The following is a 23,111-nucleotide window of genomic DNA, read 5'->3' as shown; positions in this document are numbered from 1 at the left end:
ATATATATATATATATATGGTCATGGGACGTGGAGTATAGTGTGAGAGTGGAGTCAAGGGAATTGTAATAGATATGTATGATATTGGGGGAGGAAGAGGGGGGGTGGATTGGGGGAGGGGTGTTGTCACTTCGAGGGGTAAAAAGTATAACTATTGCACTGTATTGTACAGCTGAAACTAATTTTAAAAAAATGTGTATTTCACAATAAAAAAATAAAAAAAAGCTAAAAAAAATAAATGTAAAAACAACAAAAATAAATTGGAACAGGATTCCTCAGGTTTAAATATTAGCTATAGCCACATGACTAGTTGCAGAAATCAAGTAGATACCATTTTTTCTCCTTAATACATACACACATTTCTTTTTTTTATTGAGCAGTAATTACTCTTTTATTCATATATACATACAAATATGCTAAGACAATAAAATAGAGCAGTAGGGTGGGAGAAAAAAATACATCCTGCCCCCTAACATGCATAATTTCTGCCATTATCACCGTTGCCCACACCGCACATTTCTATTTTTTTCCACTTTTCCATTCCCTTATAATCTAAAATATAAAGAGTTAATAATGAATAATAGTTAACTTCCTGTATCAGTAGCTAAGTTACAGACTGTCATAGGGGAGTGTTTCTCAAGTAGAACAGGAATGCATATCACCAAACCACCAAACGAAGAGTAAAGTGGGACTTACGTCTTCTCTTCTGAGGAGAAGGTTAGGATGCACAAGAGACAGTCCCATTTAGTTAGGTGGAAGCGTGATTTTGTTTTCCCTTTGTTTGGAAATTATTATTAAACCTAGTATGTATGGATGGATATAAAGCTAACAAGGAGTGCAGTGTACTGGATCATTCTATTGTCATTTGATATCAGGTAGAGTTTTTAAAAAATTAGTTGTGCAAGATTTGGAAGACGGAAGATAAGCTGTGGTCATTGCTTTTGGAAACTCATGGTGGCTAGTTAACATGTCAGAGATTCACAGATGTGTCTCCAGCTTCCAGCTTGTTTTCTCTTTAATCTGCTTTTATCTAACCCTTTCTTTGGATGGCTGATTCTGAACACTGAACAGCAGTGACCCCAGCTCTATTTCCTGATGCTTGACTGTGGGCCCATATGTACCTCTGGGTTTCACTGCAGGCATCCCTTTATTTCCCTGTTTCCACAGTTGAACCTGCTTGGTGATTCCTTAGACCCTCCAACTTCCTCCTGTCAGACATACATTTCCCCACCTGCCCCACACTATGTAAGTCTTAGTTCCTATGCTGAATCTCTTATTCCATAACTGATAGTAATTCTGCTTTCCGATTGATCCATCATTGATCTGATAATTTTGTTATCTATTTTGAGTACATTATAGCTCATTTGGTTGTCTATATCTCTTCTTCATTAAATCAAGTTGTCTTTCATTTTCTTGGAAAGAAAAGGTGTGTAAGAAATAAGAGTACAAAATACAGAATAAGACAGAAGCATTTAAATCATAGCTCAGTCACTTAGAAACTGTGTGATCTTGAACATTTTTAAAATTGTGCTAAGGTATAAAACTACTGAAGTTGCTGTAGGTAAGATAATGTGGGGAAAAGGAACATTCAGTAGATGATTATTTATTTTGTATTTACTACATTATCCAGCATATTAAAGACTTATTATGTGTTCACTAATTGCTATTATTTTTTGTACTCTTTATTTCTATTTTTTTGTGGTAACTTCAAGTAGGTATAATCTAAATTCTTTTACTGTTTCCAAAAATAAAATTTCCAAAATATTCCCTTGTGCCAATATTGAAAAACTCTTATCATTGCAAGTTAGATATTCATTCATAATTTATTCATTCATTTATTTAATTAGAGTTTTTTAAATTAAATTTATTGAGGTGGCAATGGTTAGTAAAATTACATAGGTTTCAAGTGTACAATTCTATAATGCATCATCTATGTATCGCATTTTGTGCTCACCACCCAGAGTCAGTTCTCCCTCTATCACCATGTATTTTACCCCCTTGACCCTCTTTTACCATTTTCCCTCCCTTCTTAACCTCTGGTAACCACTGAACTGTTGTCTGTGTCTATGAGTTTTTGTTTCTTTATTTGTTTGTCTTGTTCCTTTATTGCTTTCAGTTTGAAGTCATGTGGTTCTTGACTTTTTCTGTCTGACTTATTTCACTTAGCATAATAATCTCAAGATCCATCCATGTTGTTGTAAATGATAGTTTACTGGGATTTATAAGTTTCTCAATTATAAATATTTGTTCCCAAACTTTCTTTATGGAAACTGTCTTAACTCTGTTTATAAAACTTTGTTTCCCCATTGGTTACAATAAAGCTCAGATTATTATATATTGGTTGGGTATTTGGGTTTTCCTTATATTAAAGTTTGTGTTATTACTGTCTGAAAGTAAGGGTGAAGATTTTTGTTAGATTTTTTTGTTTTTAATTAAAGTTTATAGGGGTGACAATGTTAGTAAAGTTACATAGGTTTCAGGAGTACAATTCTGTAATACATCATCTAAGATCACATTGTGTGTTCACCACCCAGAGTCAGTTCTCCTTCCACCACCATGTTGTATTTGGTTAAAATTAAAATTATTCTTTAAGTATTTAAAAAGTTTTAAAAAGGAGTCCATGCATAATATAGTCCCAACAATTCCCTGAATGTCACTGATACTATTCACATCATCCTATTTAGTTTCTTTTTAGGTTGTGTAAAATGAGTGAATGATAGGTGAGGAAAGGTTTTTCTATTCTAAAAAGCTATTCTGATGTTCTATTGTTTATTTTTATTTTATTTTTATTATTATTTTTTTTTAGCTGAGCCATCCTGCCACCTGTTGGCAGCTCAGCGGCTGCTCAGCTTGGGCCAGGACTCGCACCACTGTTGAGCGAGCTCTTAACCAACTGAGCCACTCAGCCAGCCCCCTGATGTTCTATTAATGAGAGATCTTGTCCTGGTTAAAGTTAAGTTGAAAGAAGTGAAGGGTTGCAGCTTGTGCATAGTGGGTACCCAAGGCAAGATTCAAAGGGCTGTGAGAAGGTTAACCTGACTGGGTTATAAATTAATAAGAACAAAAATGTGTTTAGGATTTTAAGGATAATTTTAAGTTTTATTTTTTTTCTTCTTCTCAGTGATTAATCAAATTTACTGCAAGCTTACTTGCAGGCAAGAAATGCAATCTTTTTGACTGTGTCAATGAAAGCTTGTTTCACTTGCTTGTTCCTCAAGGTATAAATGAAGGGGTTCAACAAAGGAGCAATAGACATAGTGAGTAAAGATACCCCTTTATTGATAGCCACCTCTTCTTTGGCTGACGGTTTAATATAGATGAAAATACAGCTGCCGTAAGTGATGGAAACAACAATCATGTGAGAAGAACAAGTGGAAAAAGCTTTTTTTCTTTCCTGAGTAGAGGGGAATCTTAGAATTGTCCTAATGACATATATGTATGAAAGAATCACACCTATTAGTGTGATAATGAATGTTAACACTGCACAAATAATAACAGTCTGTTCTATGAACCACGTATCTGAGCATGAAATCTTAAAAAGTGGAGCTTCCTTACAGACAAAATGATCAATGGTACTGGAGTCACAGAATTCCAGCTGGAGGCCCATGCTAAGTGGTGTGATGATGATCACCAATCCAGAGACCCAGCAGCAGAGGACCAGGATGGTACAGACCCTGTTGTTCATGATGGTCATGTAATGCAGGGGTTTACAGATGGCCACATAGCGGTCATAGGACATGGCTGCCAGGAGAAAAAATTCTGTGGCCCCAAAGAGTCCAAAAAAAAATATTTGAGTGGCACAAGCATTATAAGTAATGGTATTGTCTCCAGTTGATAAGCTGTACAGGAATCTAGGAATACAGACGGATGTGAATGAGATTTCTAAGAAGGAGAAATTTCGAAGAAAAAAATACATAGGTGTTTTAAGATGAGAATCCGTGAGTATAAGAATGATAATGGTCAGGTTTGCAGTTATGCTCAGCATGTAGGTGAGAAATAAAAAGATAAAAACCAGAATTTGCAGCTGTGAATCCTCTGTAAGTCCCAACAAGATAAATGTTGTTATAGTCGTGTGATTTTTCATTATTACCTTTGGTGCTTTATGCAGTCTGCCTGTAGTTGGAGAAAAATAATCTGAACTCTTCTTAGTGATCAAAAGGAACGTAACATTTTAGGAAGAACAAATACCAAATTATTTCAGATTATTCCCTTGTGCTTTTCATATGGATTTTATGACTTTTATAAAACTTAGTTACAAAAATCTCCCCTGAAAAAGGCTTTGAACTTCATGTACTCCTCTTTTTGCAGGAATCCCAATCATCTCTTTTAAAATAGGTCTTCTCCATTCTGTACTAACATTCTTTAAAAATCAAGAAAAAGTATTTGCATTTAAAAAACCAGAACCTAAATCCTGCCATTTATTGTGATTCTCATTGTTTTTTTTCTAGAAACAATTTATGTTTAAACTTTTTTTCACTAGGGTTTCACACACACACACACACACACACACACACACTTTTGTTGTTCAATCAGTTTTCTACAATAATTTGAGGACTGTTAAATACAAGGTATCAACTACTTTTCTCTTGTATGATTCATCTTAGCTCAGGTTATACTCAACTTAACTAGTTGTGTTTTCAAGATCACACTTAAATAAAATTTTTAAAGATTAAATATGTTACCCTGTTTTACTCCTCTTTAATTTCCATGCTGTTTATAGATATTTTCTCTACATAATTACCTGATTATTGATTGCCTAAATATCTTAAATCTCTTTTCTTGATTCACTAATAAATTAGTACCATTCTTACCCACGTAACATTGGCCTTAATGCCAAAGTCAAAGGATATAATTCTGATCTTACTTTATTCCTTTGTTGTATTTGTCAAAGTGAATGTCTTTTTAAATTCTTATATAGTTTACTGATTGTCTTGGTTAACTTATGTTTTGCTTTGTCCTCATTTTGGGTACTTCTCTTAAAATTATAGATTTCTTTCATCTGCACATCTTAAATGTAGGTAATGCTGAATGTTCTACTCTATGTTGTCTTCCAACTCTACACTCTCCTGCACTTCTCATTGACTTTTCATTTGCCAAGGGCTATCTGTGCCCTAAAATCTAGTATGTTTGATCTCTTCTGAATTTTGGTTCCATATATTCCAGACAAGTAAAAACAGGGATTTTTATGTGACTATTTAATATTCACTTCAAACATAATAAGATAATTGAGGCTATCATCTCCCCCTCCTGAAGTAAGAACTGTTTTCCTCATACCTTTGCTCTCTTAATCCTGGAAAACCTGTCACTCCTTCTGTATCCCACATTTCAGTGAATGACACTAACTTCTATCAGCTATTAAACCAGAAAAACTGGATTTCATTCAGTATCCTTTTATTTTTCATTTTAGTTTTAGTCAGTTACCATTATTTTTATTTATTTATTTATTTATTTATTTATTTATTTATTACCATTACCTTTTGATTTTATCTCAAAGTTTATGAATCAGTGCTACATAATGAATCCCTCACCTTAATTTAATATCCATCCCAAATTTATATCCCTATCTTGTTCAAAAACATTACAATCCATTTTCTACATTGCAACTAGAATAACTTCTGATAAAGCATTTCAATTTGTCCTGAACTAGGTCAAGTAGGTTAACATATGCCATATGCCTGCATATTGCTACATCACGGCATTGGGCTTATTGCTTATTTATGGAACTGTGTCCCAGATATGAGATTCTTGAGCTCAAGGTTTTTCTTTTTTTTTCTTTCTTTTTCTTTTTTTTCCTAAGCAGGGCGTAGCTCAAAGTGGCCCATGCGGGATCGAGCCAGCAACCTTGCTGCTCAGAGCCACTGGGCTGCCTAAGGTTTTTCTTATTTATTATAGATTATGAAGGCAAAAAGTTAACTTTATCCTCTTAACCAGATTAAGAGAGACTTGAGGGTGTTAGGAGATGTTCATATAAGAATACAAGAATTTAGAGTTGTGCCTGCTCTAAAACGCTATGATAAAATTTCATACTTTATATTATTTTAAGATATTGTATTTTTTTAAAACTGAAAAGTAAAAAAGCATAAAAAATGGAGGAGAGTAGTATATCTTAATTGTGAGAATAGTATAGAGAAGGCAATCCTTGGGGATAATACCAAAGCCTATTATATTCTCAGAAAAGGGTATTGTTCAATATCAGTTTGAATTACATTGTTCTGAGCTATAGTCTGATTGCATTCTCTCTAGACAACATACTGCTCTTTGAATTTATCTCTTGCTATATTCTTGGTAAATCTCAAGTAAATGTTTTACATTGTTTAAATAGTACTCATTCTTTGTGGAACATCTGAAATAAAGTTCTGCTTTGTACACGAGTACTTCCAAAACATAGCCCAATTATAGGTTTAGAATTATTGACATACCCTGAACAAAATTTTGCCTCTGGGAAATATTTCATTGGTGTATCAATTTAACGGTGGCAACAGCCCTTTTTTTTTCATGGAAGTAGTCACAGTAAAGACATTTTTTCACGCTGCTAGAAGAGAGTTATTGGATAGAAAGCTTACATTATTTTCAATAGTGGAAAAAGTAAAATTATCTTCTTTCATAGAATTCCTCTAAATCTGACATTCTGACTTTATTTTTTCAATTCTCATCCCCAAATTTTCTACTTAATATCTCTATGGGCTATGAAGATAAACCTTTTAGATTTAAGAAGAAAGTAAGCATCATTACTTGCATGTTATCTACATTCCAGAGAAAGCAAATTGATATGAATACCAAAATACTTACTGTTATAATAACCATTCAGGATTGAGTTGTAGTTCACCACAAAATTCCTTAGAGGGACAAAAAATTAAACAAGAATATTCTAATAGTAACATGGAAGTCTATGTTTTTCCTGAACCACACATGCACTCATTGATGGCTCTGGGAACAAAGGCACAGAGATATCTTGATTTTCATGTCCTGCAACAAGTCAGATATTATTTTTCATTTTAGAATCTGCCCTACTTGAGAAATTAGAATATAAGATTTTGAATAGCTAAGTGGAAGGAAAGAATAGTGAACATTAGGCAAAAGCCAGAAAATTTCGGTTCTTGAAGAATTGATCTGACCCAACATTCTTAAAAGAGACTAATTTTGTTTTAGTATAAGTTTTCTATTAAGAAGACTGAGGGGATTTTTATCTACTTAATCTGCAATAGGTGTACTGGGATCAACTAAACAAATGAAAACAACAACAACAACAAAAATCAAATGAAACTGTCTTTGGTGACTCTGATGCAAAGTTATTAATTAAGCATATAATTACAATAAGGCCATGGGGACAGTGTCAAAAGGGACTGAAAGATACAGCAACTACACACATCAATGTAAACATGGCATAACTAGTCATCTAAATTTATTTACAACAAATTGCTTTATTTTAATTTAATGTAATAGATTGCTAATTGGGTAAAATAATATTTCAGATATTAACCAGGCATTTATTCTTCATTGAAATTAGACTATACATGAGTTTTACAAATTCGAGTGTTGTCTGTGTCATTATCATTTTTATACATATTTTTATATGTTATGAATAATTATATTTTGTTAGTTATATATGTTTTAAATTTTATGTAAAATTTAATATAATAATATTTGTATATACTTTATTAATATGTATTAATATATATCTACTTTTTGCTTTGTAACTTTTAAATTTGCTCTCATTAGAAAGGCTTTACTGACATGTACCTTATATAAGCATTTAGTTATATTTTCTTCTAGACTCTTTAGGTTTTAATTTATTTGCATCTATAGCTTTGATTATTTGAATAACATTTGATTATAAGACAAGCTAAATCTAAAGTTGCCTTCATGCAACTAGTCAATTGTTCCAAAAACATTTATTAATGGTACCCTTTTATTCCTCCTGCTATCTTTAATCACTTCTTGGACTTTTCTTCTTCTACCTTGATTTTTAGCTTTAATTAAAAAATTACACAGCCATAAGAAAAGATTAAATACTGCCATTTGCAACAACATGGATGGATCTTGAGAACATCATGCTAAGCAAAATAAATCAGACAGAAAAAGTTGTGAACCATGTGATTTCACTCATATGTAAGATATAAAACTGAAAGTAACAAATGAACAAGACAAATAAACAGAAACTCAGACACAGCTAACAGTATATGGTTACCAGAAGGAAAGGTGGTAAGGAGAGAGGTAGAAAAGGAAAAGGGGGTAAAATATATGGTGACAGAAGGAGATTTGACTTTGGGTGGTGAACATAAAATGCAATATGTTAAAATGTCCATGTTGCCTAAAGTGACCTACAGGTTCACTGGAATCCCTATCAAAATCTCAATGACTTCTTTGTTCAATTGTAGCTGTTCAACTTGTAACTTCAATGGTAAAGGTGGGGGATGGTAAAAGAGGGTAAATGGGGTCAAATGTATGATGATGGAAAGAGATTTGACTTTGGGTGGTGAACACACAATGCAAATATGGATGATGTATTGTAGAGCTGTATGCTTGAAACCTATGTAATTTTATTAACCAATGTCACCCCAATAAATTTAATAAAAAAACTCAATGACACCTTTTTAAAAACAGAAAAAGGAAAAGCAAATCTAAAATTCATATGAAACCACAAAAACCATAACTATATAAATCTAGCTTGAGAAAGAACAAAGCTGGAGGCATCACACTTCCTGATTTCAAAATATATTACAAAGCTATAATAATCAAAACAGTATAAAGACAGACATATAGATCAATGGAACAGAATAGAGAGTCCAGGAATAAATCCACACATATTTGGTCTACTCATTTTGACAAGGGAGCCAAAAATATACAATAGGGAAATGATGGTGTCTAACAAATAATGTTGGGAAAACTGGGCATCCACACCCAAAAGAATGAAATTGGACGTCTATCTTATACCATACACTAAAATCTACTCAAAGTTGATTAAAGACTTAAACACAAGACCTGAAACTGTAAAACTCTTAGAAGAAAACAGAGTGGAAAAACTTCATGACATTGGTCTTGGTAATGATTCTATGGATATGATAACAAAAGCATAGGCAGCAAAACCAAAAATAGACAAGTTGTACTACATCAAACTAAAAAGTTTCAGCAAGCAAAAGAAACAATCAACAGAGTGAAAACACATTCTGTGGAATGAGAGAAAATACTTGCAAACCATATATCTGATAAAGGATTAATCTCCAAAGCATATACGGACTCATAACTCAGTAGCAAAAAACTAATAAGCCTGTTAAAAATGAGGTAAGGTCTTGAGTTAGACATTCCTCTAAAGAAAATGTACAAATGCTCAACAGGTGTATGAAAAAAAGTATCTCTCAAAGTCACTAATCATCAGAAAAATACAAATAAAAACCACAGTAATATATCACCTCATACCCATTAGGATAACTATTATTAAAAAACAAAAAATGAAAAATCACAAGAACAAGTCAGGATCTAGAGAAAACCTTGTTGATAGCAGTGTGATGGTATAGCCACTACAAAACAGTATGGAGGTCCCTCAAAAAACTAAAAATATAACTACCATGTAATTTGGTAGCACCAGTTCTGAGTATGTATCCAAAAGAATTGAAATCAGGACCTTGAAGAGATATCTTCTCTCCCATAGTTATTTCAATAGTCAAGATCAGGAAACAATCTGAATGTCCATAGATGGGTGAATGGATAAAGAAAATATAGTATATGCATATAATGGAATATCATTCAGTCTTAAAAAACACAGAAATTCTTTCATTTGTGAAAATGTGGATCAACCTTGAGGTAATTGTGTTAAGTGAAATAAGCCATGTTCACTGCAGCATTGTTCACAATAGCCAAGATATGGAAACAAATCTAAATGTCCATTGATGAATGAATAAAAAAAGAAACTATGGTATATACACACAGTGGAATATTATTCAGCCTTAAAAAGGGACTTCTGCTTTTTACAACAATATGGATGCATCTGAATGACATTATGGTAAGTGAAATAAGCCAGACACAGAAAGACAAATACTGCATGATATTATTTATATAGGGAATCTAGAATAGTTAAACTCATAGAAGTAGAGAGTAGAATGGTGGTTATCAGGGGCAGGGAGGAGGAGAAAATGAGAGGTTGCTAATCATTGGGGTTAAAGCTTCAGTTATACAAGATGAGTACGTTGTAGAGACCTGCTGCACAACTTTGTGCCTCTAGTTAACAACATTGTATTGTACACTTCAATATCTGTAAAGAGGATAGACTACGTGTTAAGTGTTCTTACAAAAATAAAATAAAAGTGAAAAATTGAAAAATAGAGTATACAAATGAGACAAATCAATAGAAAGACACTTTTTGTTCATATGTATAAATGTGCAATAGTGTTAATATGTTAATTCTCCCAAATTAATTTGTAAATACATAACATGTTTGAAAATATCAACAATTCTTGTGAAATTGACAAATGCTGCTAATGTTCATTTGGCAAAACAAATATATGCGTTTTGTCAAAGGAAAAAATAAAAAGAGAGCAAGTCTGAGACCTAAAGTTAGATGAACCAAAAGTCTTCGTTTTATTTTGTGGATAAAATAGTTGGAAATAATTTATATTTTCTCTATTTTTGTGCCTCTTGTGCCTAAGGGTAATAGCCTTTAAGTCTTTTGTGGAAGCTGAATAGTCAGGAAATTGAGCATGACATTTGGAAGAGGACCAATAGGAATTTGAACAGGGGTTTCATCATTTAGCAGCTGTGTGTGATGGGGCCAGAAAATTAACTTCCCATATGATTTACCACCCTCTCCCAATAAAAAAGATTCACTACATAAGATTTGCATATTTTCTGTAAAACTGACTAAAAGGAATTTACTATGCATGATACACTGTAGCTGCTAAATAAGATAGTTATCTTATTGTTCTTATTATTCAATTTAAAATACTTTAATCAGATAAGTATCTTCGATTGTTACTTAATTCAAGATTCATTTTCTATATTAAAAAATACAATTTCACCTAAAAGTTTAAAGCTATTTTAATATTTCCCACTTTCCTCTTTAATGTTTCTCTTTCTCTCCCTCTCCCACCCTACTCCTCACCAACATTAACATCATTCCTCATCTTACAAAATTAAGAATATTAAAATAAAGGTATTTTGGAATCTTTATTTGAGAATTATTACTGGAGACTACATGAGGACTACAAGTTCCTCATTTACTATCATTACTTTCCATTAAAAAATTATTTTTGATGATATTCTTGATCATAATTTCCACGTGTTGCCTTTTTTGTCTTGAGTCATTTGTGTTATTTATCCTTCAGTTCTTTGTTTTGTTTTTGTTCCACTAATTCTCCTTGTTTTAGCATCATTCCTTTACTGAAGTTAATAAGAATCATAACGTGAATTTTTTTAAAACTTGATTTTTTAAAAAGGCAACAACTGTTATTATCATTCATGTATTTTACAGAAAAAAAAGGGAATAAATATAGTGAAGGGATCAGGATTGTACAAAAAAATGCAGGTTTGAACACGTTGCTCTGTTTACATCTGGGAGCAGGCTCTCCCTGACGTCACGCACAGCAGCTGCGCTTGTCTGATGCTCCTTTGCTGACGCAGCCATGGGCGCACCAGGCACAGCTCTCGGGGCACCAGGAGCAGCGGCTCTTCTTGCAGGAGGTTCATTTTCAGTCTTTGCATTTGCAGGAGGCAGTGCAGGTGCAGGAGCCACCAGGAGCAGTTGGGATCCATTTCGAGCAGAGGTGAGGCAGGAGGTCCAAAGCAGGAGGCGAAGAGGCACCTGTGCTGGTAGGACGCATGGTCTAAAAGTTGATTTTTATCATCTATTATAGTTTTATGAAACTCTATGGTGCTTTTGATTTAGCATATGGGTATGCCAGTGTAATTCATTATTACGCTAGATGACTTTTGAAGAAAAAACTCTCTTTTATGTTAGAGTGAAGCCAATCAATCTTACTGAGTCTTTTATAAATTGTTTGTTTCTATAATGCCAGTGTTTCTGGTTTCCTAACACTTTGCATTTCCTCCCCTGGTGTTATATAAAATTTAATTGGAGCTGGAATTCATTTTGTTATAAATTTCATCTTTGTATTTTGTTGTTTTTAATGATGTATTCCTTTGGTTTTCATGCCTTCTGTAAATTTTTTTCAGTGTTTTATTCTTTTAATATCATTATTAGTTAACAAATTCCATCACTTACTCAGAAGTCCCTATTTAAATATTTAATCATGTGAAATAATTATTCTGGGGGGCTGTATTATAAAAAGTTTGGGTAAGAGTTGAGTTTAGGATTGACTTTTCTAGAAAAAAATTTTGTTACTTTAATGAGGAAAGGCGCATGTTTATTGTTTTTCATACAATAAAAGGGAACGTAATGATATGAAGGTAGATTTTTGTAGTGAACATTTTAAATTTTTGAAAGAAGGCTAAACTGACAGAAGTTTTGGATGTAGCAAAATTGACCAGAAGAAAACATTATTTCTGAGCTTCTTTATTCTCTTATTTTGATAGAAATTTAATTCTTTTGATTGAATCCTTGAAAACTTGCTTCACTTGTTTGTTTCTCGGGGTACAATTAAAATGGTTCAACCCAGAGGCCACAGAAATCGTGAGTGCTGGCACTCCCTTGTTAATGGCCTTTCCTTCCTTTGCTAAAGGCTTGATATAGATAAAGATGCAACTGCCATAGGTAATAAAAACCACAGTTATGTGGGAAAAGCTGGTGGAAAAGGCTTTTTTTCTCTGTTGAGCAGAAGAAAATCTTAAGATAGCCTTGATGATATAAGACAGCACCACACAAATGAGGGTCATAATTAATGTTAACACAGCACAGGTAATGATCTTTTTCTGTCTGAACCGTGTATCTGAACATGAAATCTTCAGGGGAGGAGATGCAGCACAGCCAAAAATGATGAATCACGTTGGAGTCATAGAAGTCTACTTGAAAGCCCACATAAAGTGGAGGGAGGAAGATCAATAAACCTGCCAGTCAAGAGCCAAGGACAAGGAGAGTACAGACTGTTTGGTTCAGGATGGTCACATAATACAAGGGTTTACGTATGACCACATAGTGATCACACAACATAGCGACCAGGAGAAAAAATTCTGTTGCTCCAAAAAGTATGACAAAAAACATTTGAGTAGCACAAGCATTGTTAAGTAATGGTATTATCACCAGTTGACCTACTATAAAGGAATCTGGGAACAAACTTGTGAGTGTGACTTCTAAGAATGAGACATTTCTGAGAAAAAAATAGATGGGAGTTTTAAGGTGAGAATCAACAAATAAGAGTGTGCTGATAGTCAGATTTCCTGTTCTACTCAATATGAAGGTGACAATTAGAAAACTAAAAAGAAAAGACTTCGCCTGTGGTTTATGGGTCAATCCTAATGTGATCAATGTGGTTACTGCTGCACGGTTTCTCATTACTAACTTCTGACTTGTCTCTAATCTGCAAGGAAAATTTGGGAAATTTAATATGATAAGAGGAGTCGCTCAACATCACATGATAATGAGCAAGAGATGAGCCATAAAGGCAAGCCACATCACATATGATTTTTTTTACTTCTTTGACATACGAGTAATCATCTCCATTTCCAGTATAATTTTGCCTCTTTCTCTGTTTCTATTAGCAAAAGAGATTTGCTTAATTCTTGTTATTGAATTACAAATTAAGGACAGAATTGTTTTTCAATTCTTTGTTTTGTTTTGTTTTTCCTTTCTAAGAAGAGTGAGTGAGATCAAATGAATTCAAGAAAACTTTCTTTTCCTTCAACTTTCATTATTTTATTTAATCTTAGGTGATGTGATTGATTACCTGATTGGTACACTTGGAAAAAAACCAAAATAATATTTTTTGGCTTGGCTCCCACTTTTACCTGATGGAGTGGGTATTCTTCAGCACTCTTCTTAACATCTTTAGAACAGTTTTCATACTTTGGAACACTGCCACAACCTAGTTCTGAGATTAATATCAGGAACTTAAACCTGATTGCAAATTTAAGGGTCATTCTTCAACTCTCAACTTTTTTTTACCTTTGAAATGCAAATAATGAAATGGTAGTGCTGTTTCCCAAAATTTAGATCTTCAACTTATCAGAATTTTCCTTTTCTAACCATTCTTAGAACTGGAAAATTTTTTCTTTGTATTTGTTTGCTTGTTTAAAGGGCTACTACAGAAATTTCTCCAGTGAAAAGTCACCTTTTGGCTTTGGCCCCTTTCTTTTGGAACTCTAAACTTTTCTAAAACTGCTGATACTTCATCACATATCTTGGGAATCTTTGCACATGCAGATTATTTTGATCCTCATTGAGGAAGAAATGTTAGCTACAGGCTGAGTATCATCACAGAAGTTGTAGTCTTTCAGATAGCTTGCCTCAAATTGAAATTTTCTCAGTTACTTTGATTTAAGTGTCACTGAGGCAAAAATCAGGTTGACTATCCTAAGCACATTAGTTTTTCATTACCTTTTAGCTCCCTCCAGTTTACCCGCTACAATCTCCATTTTCATGCCACTATCTCAACCTCTCACTCTCAATTCACAACAATATGGCTCATTGTAATAGCCAGAGATTTAAAACAAATTTCTTCTTTTTCATGTCTGTATTAGGATTACCTAAATTTTTAGTGTCTCTGAGATTACTAATTTAGGTGTTCTATTTTCCTTTCCTCATGCAGGTAAGTGGAATTCTAAGAAAATATCATATTTACAAGAAGACTAATCATAAAGATGAACTAATTGGTCACTCCTCTGCATGATAAAAATGCTATCATTTCCAATAACCACTTTTCTATTTCCTGTATATTCTATTTTCCTATGTTCCTCCTCCAGCCATATTACCTAAGACATCTATTTTCTAGGTTTTTAATGCCATTACACCCATGCTCTTAAAAATATATTCATATTTTATATCCATTACATTAAAGAAATTTAATAAGATTTACTGAAGGAAGCTAACAGTATTATTAATTACATGCTACTATTAAAAATAAATAAGTGGTATGGTAACTATGAATGTCCCAAAGACAGACTTTACTTTTTCAATAATTTGACCTGGGGCTCTGTTGTCTATATCTCTTCTGCTTTCTAGTATGGTTATCTGCTAAATCTCTGTGTCCTTTACCTTTTCTCTTTGTTCTGTGTGAGAAATACTGACACTTCATCTTTCATGAATACTCAGTGAACTCCTTTATTTCTTACTCTGCTTTGTTTTCTTGTGAAATCTTGCCTCTAAGGGAGTAAGGATTAATTTGGCTGGTGAGATCATGCAAGCCTAACATAATTTTTAATTAGACTAAGTTTGCCCTTTGAATTATGAGTCATTCTCTTTCCATAACCTTTTTTCACCCCGTTTGCTTGGCCTGGCAGTAGAGAACTCTCTGGACATATTTGTCAGTGTGGGGTCTCATTTTACTTAATTTTGTCCCCTGTTTATTTTTGCTAATGCCATCCTTGATTGCTCACTGTTTCTGCTGGAGAAGTAAGAAAACCAGATGTCAGGGACTTTGCCATTCACAGGGTGGGATAATACGTGGTCCACAGTTTTTCCTCAGCTGTCACTAATTCATTTGCATTGGTAGCTACTCCTATCCTATACTCCTAGGACTATAGATTTTCCTTCATGGAGATACTGAGTAACTCATTCATGGCCCTCATATTTATAGGTTTGATCACAAAAAGGGATGTCATAGTTATGGAAAAGACTGTGTGTTAGTGTAATTATACCCTCACATTTATTGTTGAGTCACTCAAGAGATGATCAAAAGGCCAACTTGTGTTGTAGAATACAATTATCTCTACATTCCATCCATCATCTCTTTAGCAATTTTCTGAATTCTTTTCTTATTCTTCCCCATGTCCAAGAATTCACTGTGATTATTAAGAAGAAGTACATGAAAATCTGACAAAGTTTCACTGTCTTACTAATAATTTATTATGATTCAGATCTTATTCAATTTTTGTAAAGGTTCAGGTTTTTGGCCTTCTATTATTAACTACTAATATTGTGATACACACTGAAAGACTGAAGAATTTCCACACAACCCTAGCAAGACTATATCCCCAAGTGTTCTTCATCATCCCTCTTGTTCAACCCAAATTGGCCAACCAATAGCTGCTAAACAACAGTTTCAGTCTTGTAACCCCTGCATTCTATCCCATGATTAAGACAACCTTAGTTTCCTCATACTTTCTGAGAATTTGAATACCAACCCTCATCTGTATAATACTGAGCTTTGGTTGACCCTCCTCAATATTCCTATAAATCTCGGCCTTGCTCACTTCATAATGGTCACCTTGAGTTGTTCTCATGTTTAAACACAGGCTTGACTAATGGATTTTGATAATTTTCTCTCTCCTTCCACAGTATAAATTGTTCCAATGAGGACAAGGAAGTGAGAAGAAGAGTAATTCTAGTAATTTAAAGCTAGCTTTGCTCATGAATGGAACTTATTTATAGGTCAGGTGCCATTAAAAATAATTTAGAAGTAACTATGAATTTACTTCATGAAATTTCCAAATCATTTCTACACAAAGCACAAAATACCTCACCCAAAATGGATGCTCTTCAAATCTAGAGTTATTTTTATCATTGTTTTTCTTCCAGACAATTTTCAAAGTAGTTATTAAAATTTTGTATTAAAAAAGTATCACATTTTCTGACAGTAATTTGTAACTTCTGTTGACACTTTCATCACACATATCTTTAGGACTGAAACTTGAATAAGAGATTTTAGTGGAGATATGTACATGCTGTCACCTTATTTTTTCAGGAATCCCCTTTCATAGAAAGCCCTGGGAATACAGAGATCCTTCAAAATGTGTTTTTTTTTAATTCAAAGAGCCTATCACTAGATAGTGTTTCCCATAACAAAGTAAGGAAACAACTTCTTTACATTGAGTAGTTGAAAGGGAAGTAAAGACTGATACATATTTTATGGGAATACTAATAACTAGTTATGGAAAAGTTGATGCCCTGATTTTTTCTGGACATAGAGATAGGGTATCCTATACATTTTAAACTAACAATGACATTTACTGTATTTGTTGAATATGCCATTGGTGCATAGGGACCCAGTGAAAAATAAACAAAAGGGTCCTTTGTGATTACTGTATTAAAGCCAGTAATGAATCTTCTGATAATGAACTTTGACACACAAAAAATACAGGTAGCAGTGAGACAGTTTTCTTAGAGACATACAAGCATAAGAGTAGTATTAAACACATAATAGAAACACAACGATGGTATTAAAACAAAGCAAATGCCTGATTTTTCTTCTAAGACAAGTTAATATGTGAATTTTATCTTTAATTTAAAAATTTTCACACTAAAAATTTTAAATGTTTTATAAAAAAGCATGCACATATAAAAAGGTACACATATTTTAATTGCACATCACAACAAATTTTCATTAACTGAACATATGCATATAGCTAGCAACAAAATCAAGAAAAAGAACATTACCATTACACAAAAAATTTCCCTAGTGCCTGCTTTATCATAAGTTTTTAAATATCCACCTACACATTCTCCCCCACCTTTGTCAGGACAATCACTACCCTGATTTGTAATAATATAAATTAGTTATTCATGTTTCTGTACTTTATACTAGAGGAGTCATATAGCATGAAATATTTTGTCTGACTCACTCAATATAAGTTAGTGAGATCCTCCCACATTATTGCATGTGATTGTAGAACATTGATTCTTATTGCTTTATAATATACTCTTAGGTAAATTAACTATATTTTATTTATCCATATTAGATTTCTGCCTTTATGTAGTTTCTAGTTTTATGCTATCATGAATAGTGCTCCTACAGTCATTCTAGCACATACTATTTTTTTCTATGTTTGATTTTAGTATGGTGGATTTTTTTTTTTAAATCAATGCAAATATTTAATGTGTTTTTTTTTTTTTTTTTTTTTTTTAGCTGAGCCATCCTGCTACCTATTGGCAGCTCAGCGGCTGCTCAGCTCGGGCTGGACTCGAACCGCTGTTGCTCAGAGCTCAAACTCTTGAGTGAGCTCTTAACCAACTGAGCCACTCGGCCGGCCCCGGATTTTTCTTTTTTTAATTAAAAGTTTTATTTTAAGATAATTATAGATGCATATAAATGCAGTTGTAAGAAATAATACAGAAGAGTTAATGCATACTTTACCCAGTTTCCTCCAGTGGTAGTATCTTATAATACTACTGTATAATCTCACAGCCAAGGTACTGATAATCACACAAAGTACAGAAAGATTTCATTACCACAAGGATGCCTCATTTTACTCTTCTTTCACCATACCAACATCCCTTTCTTCTTACCCACCCCATCACTGGCATTCACTAATTTGTTCTCCATTTCTGTAATTTCAGTATTACACAAACAAATCATAGAGCAGATGACTTTTAGGATTTTTTTTCACTTGACATAATTCCCTGGAGATTCATTCAAGTTGTCTGTATCAATAATTTGTTTCTTTATATTACTTTATAATAACCTCCAATTGGCAATAACCCTTCAATATTGAAGATGTCTTTGAATATAAATAGCTTGTTCCTTTATATTACTAAGTAGTATCCCATGGTATAGATATGTAGTAGTCTGACAAACCACTTACTTTTTGAAGACCATCTGGATTGTTGCCAGGTAGTGTGGTAGTACAGTCTTCTTTCTCTTTAGAATTATCTACAGGATTTCAATGGGTTTGGTGAATCTTAAGAGTACAAGAACTAAAGATAAATAAAGGTAAGAGTTTTACTCTTTGAACAAATCTTTATATTATGCTTTTTATATTGCTAACATAGTCTGGTACTAAATTCTACTTTAATTTGTATATAACAATAGCTATTTTTCTTTATATTCAGAGAGAACATCAGATTAATTTCCAAACTAGAGAACAGGAATTTATATGTAATAATCTGTAACTAATTTTACATTAAATAGATCTAATTGGTTATTACTCACTCATTGTCAATCAACAGTTCCAGAGCACCTACGTATTTTTTTAAAAGGGCAAATAAACCCATGTGTAGATAAATATAGTCAACTAATAATTTCCAACATGAAACTTTTTGAGTAGCAAAGTTTTCAAGTAGTCTTTATGAAGAGAATAGTTGGTTATCCACTTTTCTCACTGTACACACCGTAAAACAACTACTTTAAATAGAAGTCTAATGTATATAGCAAATATGTGCTACTATTTATTTTGGCTGTGAAGTATAAATTCAGAGTTGATTAATATTCTATCAAAGAAGGAAAATCAAAAGTAAGCTTTAAATCATCTACTAAATTATCTGACTTTGACATATTTTGAATTTTGTCTTAAGTTTGCAACACAAAGTACCAATATCTATTTTAAATGTCTAGGACAAAAAGACGTTCTTTATATGAGACAAGATATAACATAAGGATTAGTAAATGTACTCTCTTTTAAAAAAAACAGTTAAAATTTCCAGCAGAATTTAATAAGAACTAGTCTCATATAATTTTTTGTCTTGGAGAGTCTCTTCAGCCTGAGGTGGCTTTGTCCAAAAATGAAAGGCTGATTTTATGTGAACGCAAGACAGGCAGTACTTGTGATGAATCAGCCAAATAGCACTGGAGAGGCACTATCCAAACTTCAGCAACAGTGTCTAACAGTTATCGCATGTGGAGGATTAACAAAATGATGGGCAGTTCATGCAGATGGCCTGACAGAATTCAGTTGCCACAGTCAGTATGTTCCTGTGGCTTGATTTTTGAATTGCATGTATACAACTTTGGGAGTTATACATATGTCTGTATTTCTCAGAGGAGGTTGAGGTGAGATTCAAGATTTATAGGAATTGGTGGGCTGAACAAAATTTTCTGTTAAATGACAAAGGAAGTGAATTTCCCATTTGCTATAAAACACTGATGTGGTTCTAACTTTAGTTGTTAGTGAGATCTAGGTGGACAGAATAGATAGATGGCTTCCCCAAATTCTCATCCTTTCAAAATCTGTTTTGAAGTACATCCAAGGACAAAGGGGGAAATTGCAGATGGGTAGACTAATTGAATTGTTTCAGCTGGCCAACAAGTCTAAGAGTGACTCTCTGAAGACTTTTGGGGAGATGAGGAGAATGTCACTTTACAGTAACCTACCTCTCATGATTTTTTCCCAAATGATAAAAAATTGTAAAAACAGAAAAATAAATTCTACACCAGAGATGGGCAAAATTTTTCTGTAAAAGGCCAGATAGTAAACATTTTTGGCTTTTTGGACCATGAAGTCGCTGTTAAATTATTCAACACTGCCATTAAAAGGAGCCACAAGCAATATGCAAATGAGAAAGAGTGGACATGTTCCAATAAAACTTTATTTACAGGAAGCACTGATGGATAGATTTTACCTTGAGGCCTTAGTTTTCAGACTCTTGTTTTAGAATGTGTTCCTTACTCCCAAGGTACTCCTAAGTGCCTTTCCCAGAGTTCAGCTAGAAGCCTGTGCTTTAGAAGATGTTAATAAGGTCTCTTCACATTGGCTGGACCCAAACTCCAAGCCCACAGGCTGCTCCGTTAAATTCTCAGTCTTATCACTGGTAAACCCAGACTACACTTGCCCTACGTATGTTCAGATAATAACTCAGCCAAGTCTATATAGGGAACTTCTTCTGCCCATATCCCAGCTCAGTGTAGCCCTGACCTGAGAATACTAATCACTTCAAGCTGACCTTATCTCTGCCACCTCAACTCAGAGAGACAATCATGTTGAGCTTAGTCTCTAGCTCATAGTCCATAGTGTGAATTGAGCTAGTGCTAATGGTGGACTCATTTACTGAGTTTCTCCTTTCAAGAGGGGACGGTTTTGAGCTGCTTGTTGTAAAAAGTTTCTTTATATATAGTTGATTCTGTTTTATAATTATATTAGGTAGAAAACATGGGCTCAAATTAGTTACTCTGGCAAAGCTAGAAGCAACATTCTCTTATTTTTTTTATCTTGTGTTATTTTTGTTTGTGTGTGTACACACATGCAGGAGTGGTTGAATTTATTATCAAGAACCCGTCATGTAAAGTTTTCTCCTGTTTCTTGGAGTAAATCTTCTAAATATTCTTGCTTGTTTAAATCTTTTGTATATCATATTTTTTTCCAGGTTCCTGGTATCTACACCCGGGTTATAATATGCTTTAATTTTACTTTATATTTCTATTTGAGTTCTTTTATTTTAAAGTTTGTATTATTAAACCTTAAAACAAAGATGAAATATATCTTTCTATATTTCAAATGTTTCTTTCAACATATTTACATACATAAAAAGAGTTTAGTAAAACTATTGTTCCAAAATTTTCCCAGGAAACATAAATATTATATTTAACATGTTATATGCAATTTCTTTTTGAATAATATTAGAAAAAGCTCAATGAGAGATGAGGGAATGTTTTGTTTACTGGAAAAAGTTCTCATGTTTTTTAAGTGATAGAAACAATCTTGATTGAGATTAAAGAGAGAAAGAAATGATCTGTTCCAAGTACATTCACAAACCAAATTCGAAGGTTTATGAGAAGGTTTACTGAAGTAGTTAGAACTTCCAGAAAATGTTAAGAAACAAATCTTTTATTTTCGCTTGATTGTTCAAATTCAATGTGCTCCTACCTGTGTAAGAGGAATGCAATTTTTTTGATTGTGTCATTGAAGGATTGTTTTACTTGTTTGTTCCTCAAGGTATAAATGAAGGGGTTCAACAAAGGGGCAACAGATGTAGTGAGCAAAGATACCCCTTTATTGATGTCCACCTCTTCTTTGGCTGAAGGTTTGATGTAGATGAAAATACAGCTGCCATAAGTAATGGAAACAACAATCATGTGAGAAGAACAAGTGGAAAACGCTTTTTTTCTTTGTTGAGCAGAAGGGAATCTTAGAATTGTTCTGATGATATATACGTATGAAAGAATGACACCTATCAGTGTAATAATGAATGTCAATACTGCACAGATTATAACCATCTGTTCTATGAACCACGTATCTGAGCATGAAATCTTAAAAAGGGGAGATGCATCACAACCAAAATGATCAATGGTACTGGAGTCACAGAATTCCAGCTGGAGGCCTATGCCAAGTGGTGTGATGATGATCATCAATCCAGAGACCCAGCACCAGAGGACCAGGATGGTACAGACTCTGTTGTTCATGATGGTCATGTAATGCAGGGGTTTGCAGATGGCCACATAGCGGTCATAGGACATGGCTGCCAGGAGAAAAAATTCTGTGGCCCCAAAGAGTCCAATAAAAAATATTTGAGTGGCACAAGCATTATAAGTAATGGTATTGTCTCCAGTTGATAAGCTGTACAGAAATCTGGGAATACAGACGGATGTGAATGAGATTTCTAAGAAGGAGAAATTGCGAAGAAAAAAATACATAGGTGTTTTAAGATGAGAATCCATGAGTGTAAGAATGATAATAGTCATATTTCCAGTAATACTCAGCATGTAGGTGAGAAATAAAAAAATAAAAACCAGAACTTGCAGCTGTGGATCCTCTGTAAGTCCCAACAGGATGAATGTTGTTATTGCTGTGTAATTTCTCATTACTACCTTTGATGTTTTAGGCAATCTAAATGTAAAATGTCAAAGAAGAAACATCTAAACAGGAGAAACGAAATAATAAAGCAAAATCAATGAAATAGAAAGCAGAAAAATAAGAGAAAAGATTGATGGAATCAAAAGCTGAATGTTAGAGAGGATGAATCACATTGATAAAACTGTTGTGAGACTGAGCTGTAAAGAAAAAAAAAAGATAAAATTTACCAGGGATGAAAAATATGACATAATTACAGGTTATACAAATATTAAAACAATAAAATGAAATATTTTGAAAAGCTCTGCAAAGTAGATTTGGCAATTTATATGAAATAAACTAATTCTTTGAAAGATATAATCCACCAAAGCTAATTCAAGATGATATACGTAATCTATACATCCTTATATCTGTTAAAGTAAATAAATATATACTTAAATCATCTCCAAAAGGGAACTCCAAATACAGATGTTTTAATTGTAGCATTCTACCAACCATTTAAAAATAAACAAAAATACCAATTCTATACAAATCCTTTCATAAAATAGAAGTTGAAAGCAAAAATTATAA

The 23,111-nt window shown here is 33.3% G+C and overlaps 2 protein-coding genes and 2 pseudogenes across 2 annotated transcripts; all 4 read right to left on the bottom strand.

The window, feature by feature from the left end:
- Window positions 1–3,144: 3,144 nt before the first annotated feature.
- LOC109396837 (olfactory receptor 6C2-like) lies at window positions 3,145–4,083 on the bottom strand. Its single transcript, XM_019668993.1, has one exon. It carries the CDS (start codon window positions 4,081–4,083, stop codon window positions 3,145–3,147), a length of 939 nt encoding a protein of 312 aa, XP_019524538.1.
- A 7,483-nt stretch (window positions 4,084–11,566) lies between these two features.
- LOC109396863 (metallothionein-1A pseudogene) lies at window positions 11,567–11,744 on the bottom strand (annotated as a pseudogene).
- Window positions 11,745–12,512: 768 nt separating this feature from the next.
- LOC109396865 (olfactory receptor 6C2-like) lies at window positions 12,513–13,440 on the bottom strand (annotated as a pseudogene).
- Window positions 13,441–21,613: 8,173 nt separating this feature from the next.
- LOC109396859 (olfactory receptor 6C2-like) lies at window positions 21,614–22,552 on the bottom strand. The gene has a single exon (XM_019669011.1). It carries the CDS (start codon window positions 22,550–22,552, stop codon window positions 21,614–21,616), a length of 939 nt encoding a protein of 312 aa, XP_019524556.1.
- Between the last annotated feature and the right edge of the window lie 559 nt (window positions 22,553–23,111).

Source organism: Hipposideros armiger, unplaced genomic scaffold (assembly GCF_001890085.2).
Source record: "Hipposideros armiger isolate ML-2016 unplaced genomic scaffold, ASM189008v1 scaffold_548, whole genome shotgun sequence".
Lineage (NCBI taxonomy): Eukaryota > Metazoa > Chordata > Mammalia > Chiroptera > Hipposideridae > Hipposideros > Hipposideros armiger.
The sequence above is the reverse complement of the archived record's forward strand: the minus strand, read 5'-3'. Positions and strand labels throughout refer to the sequence as shown.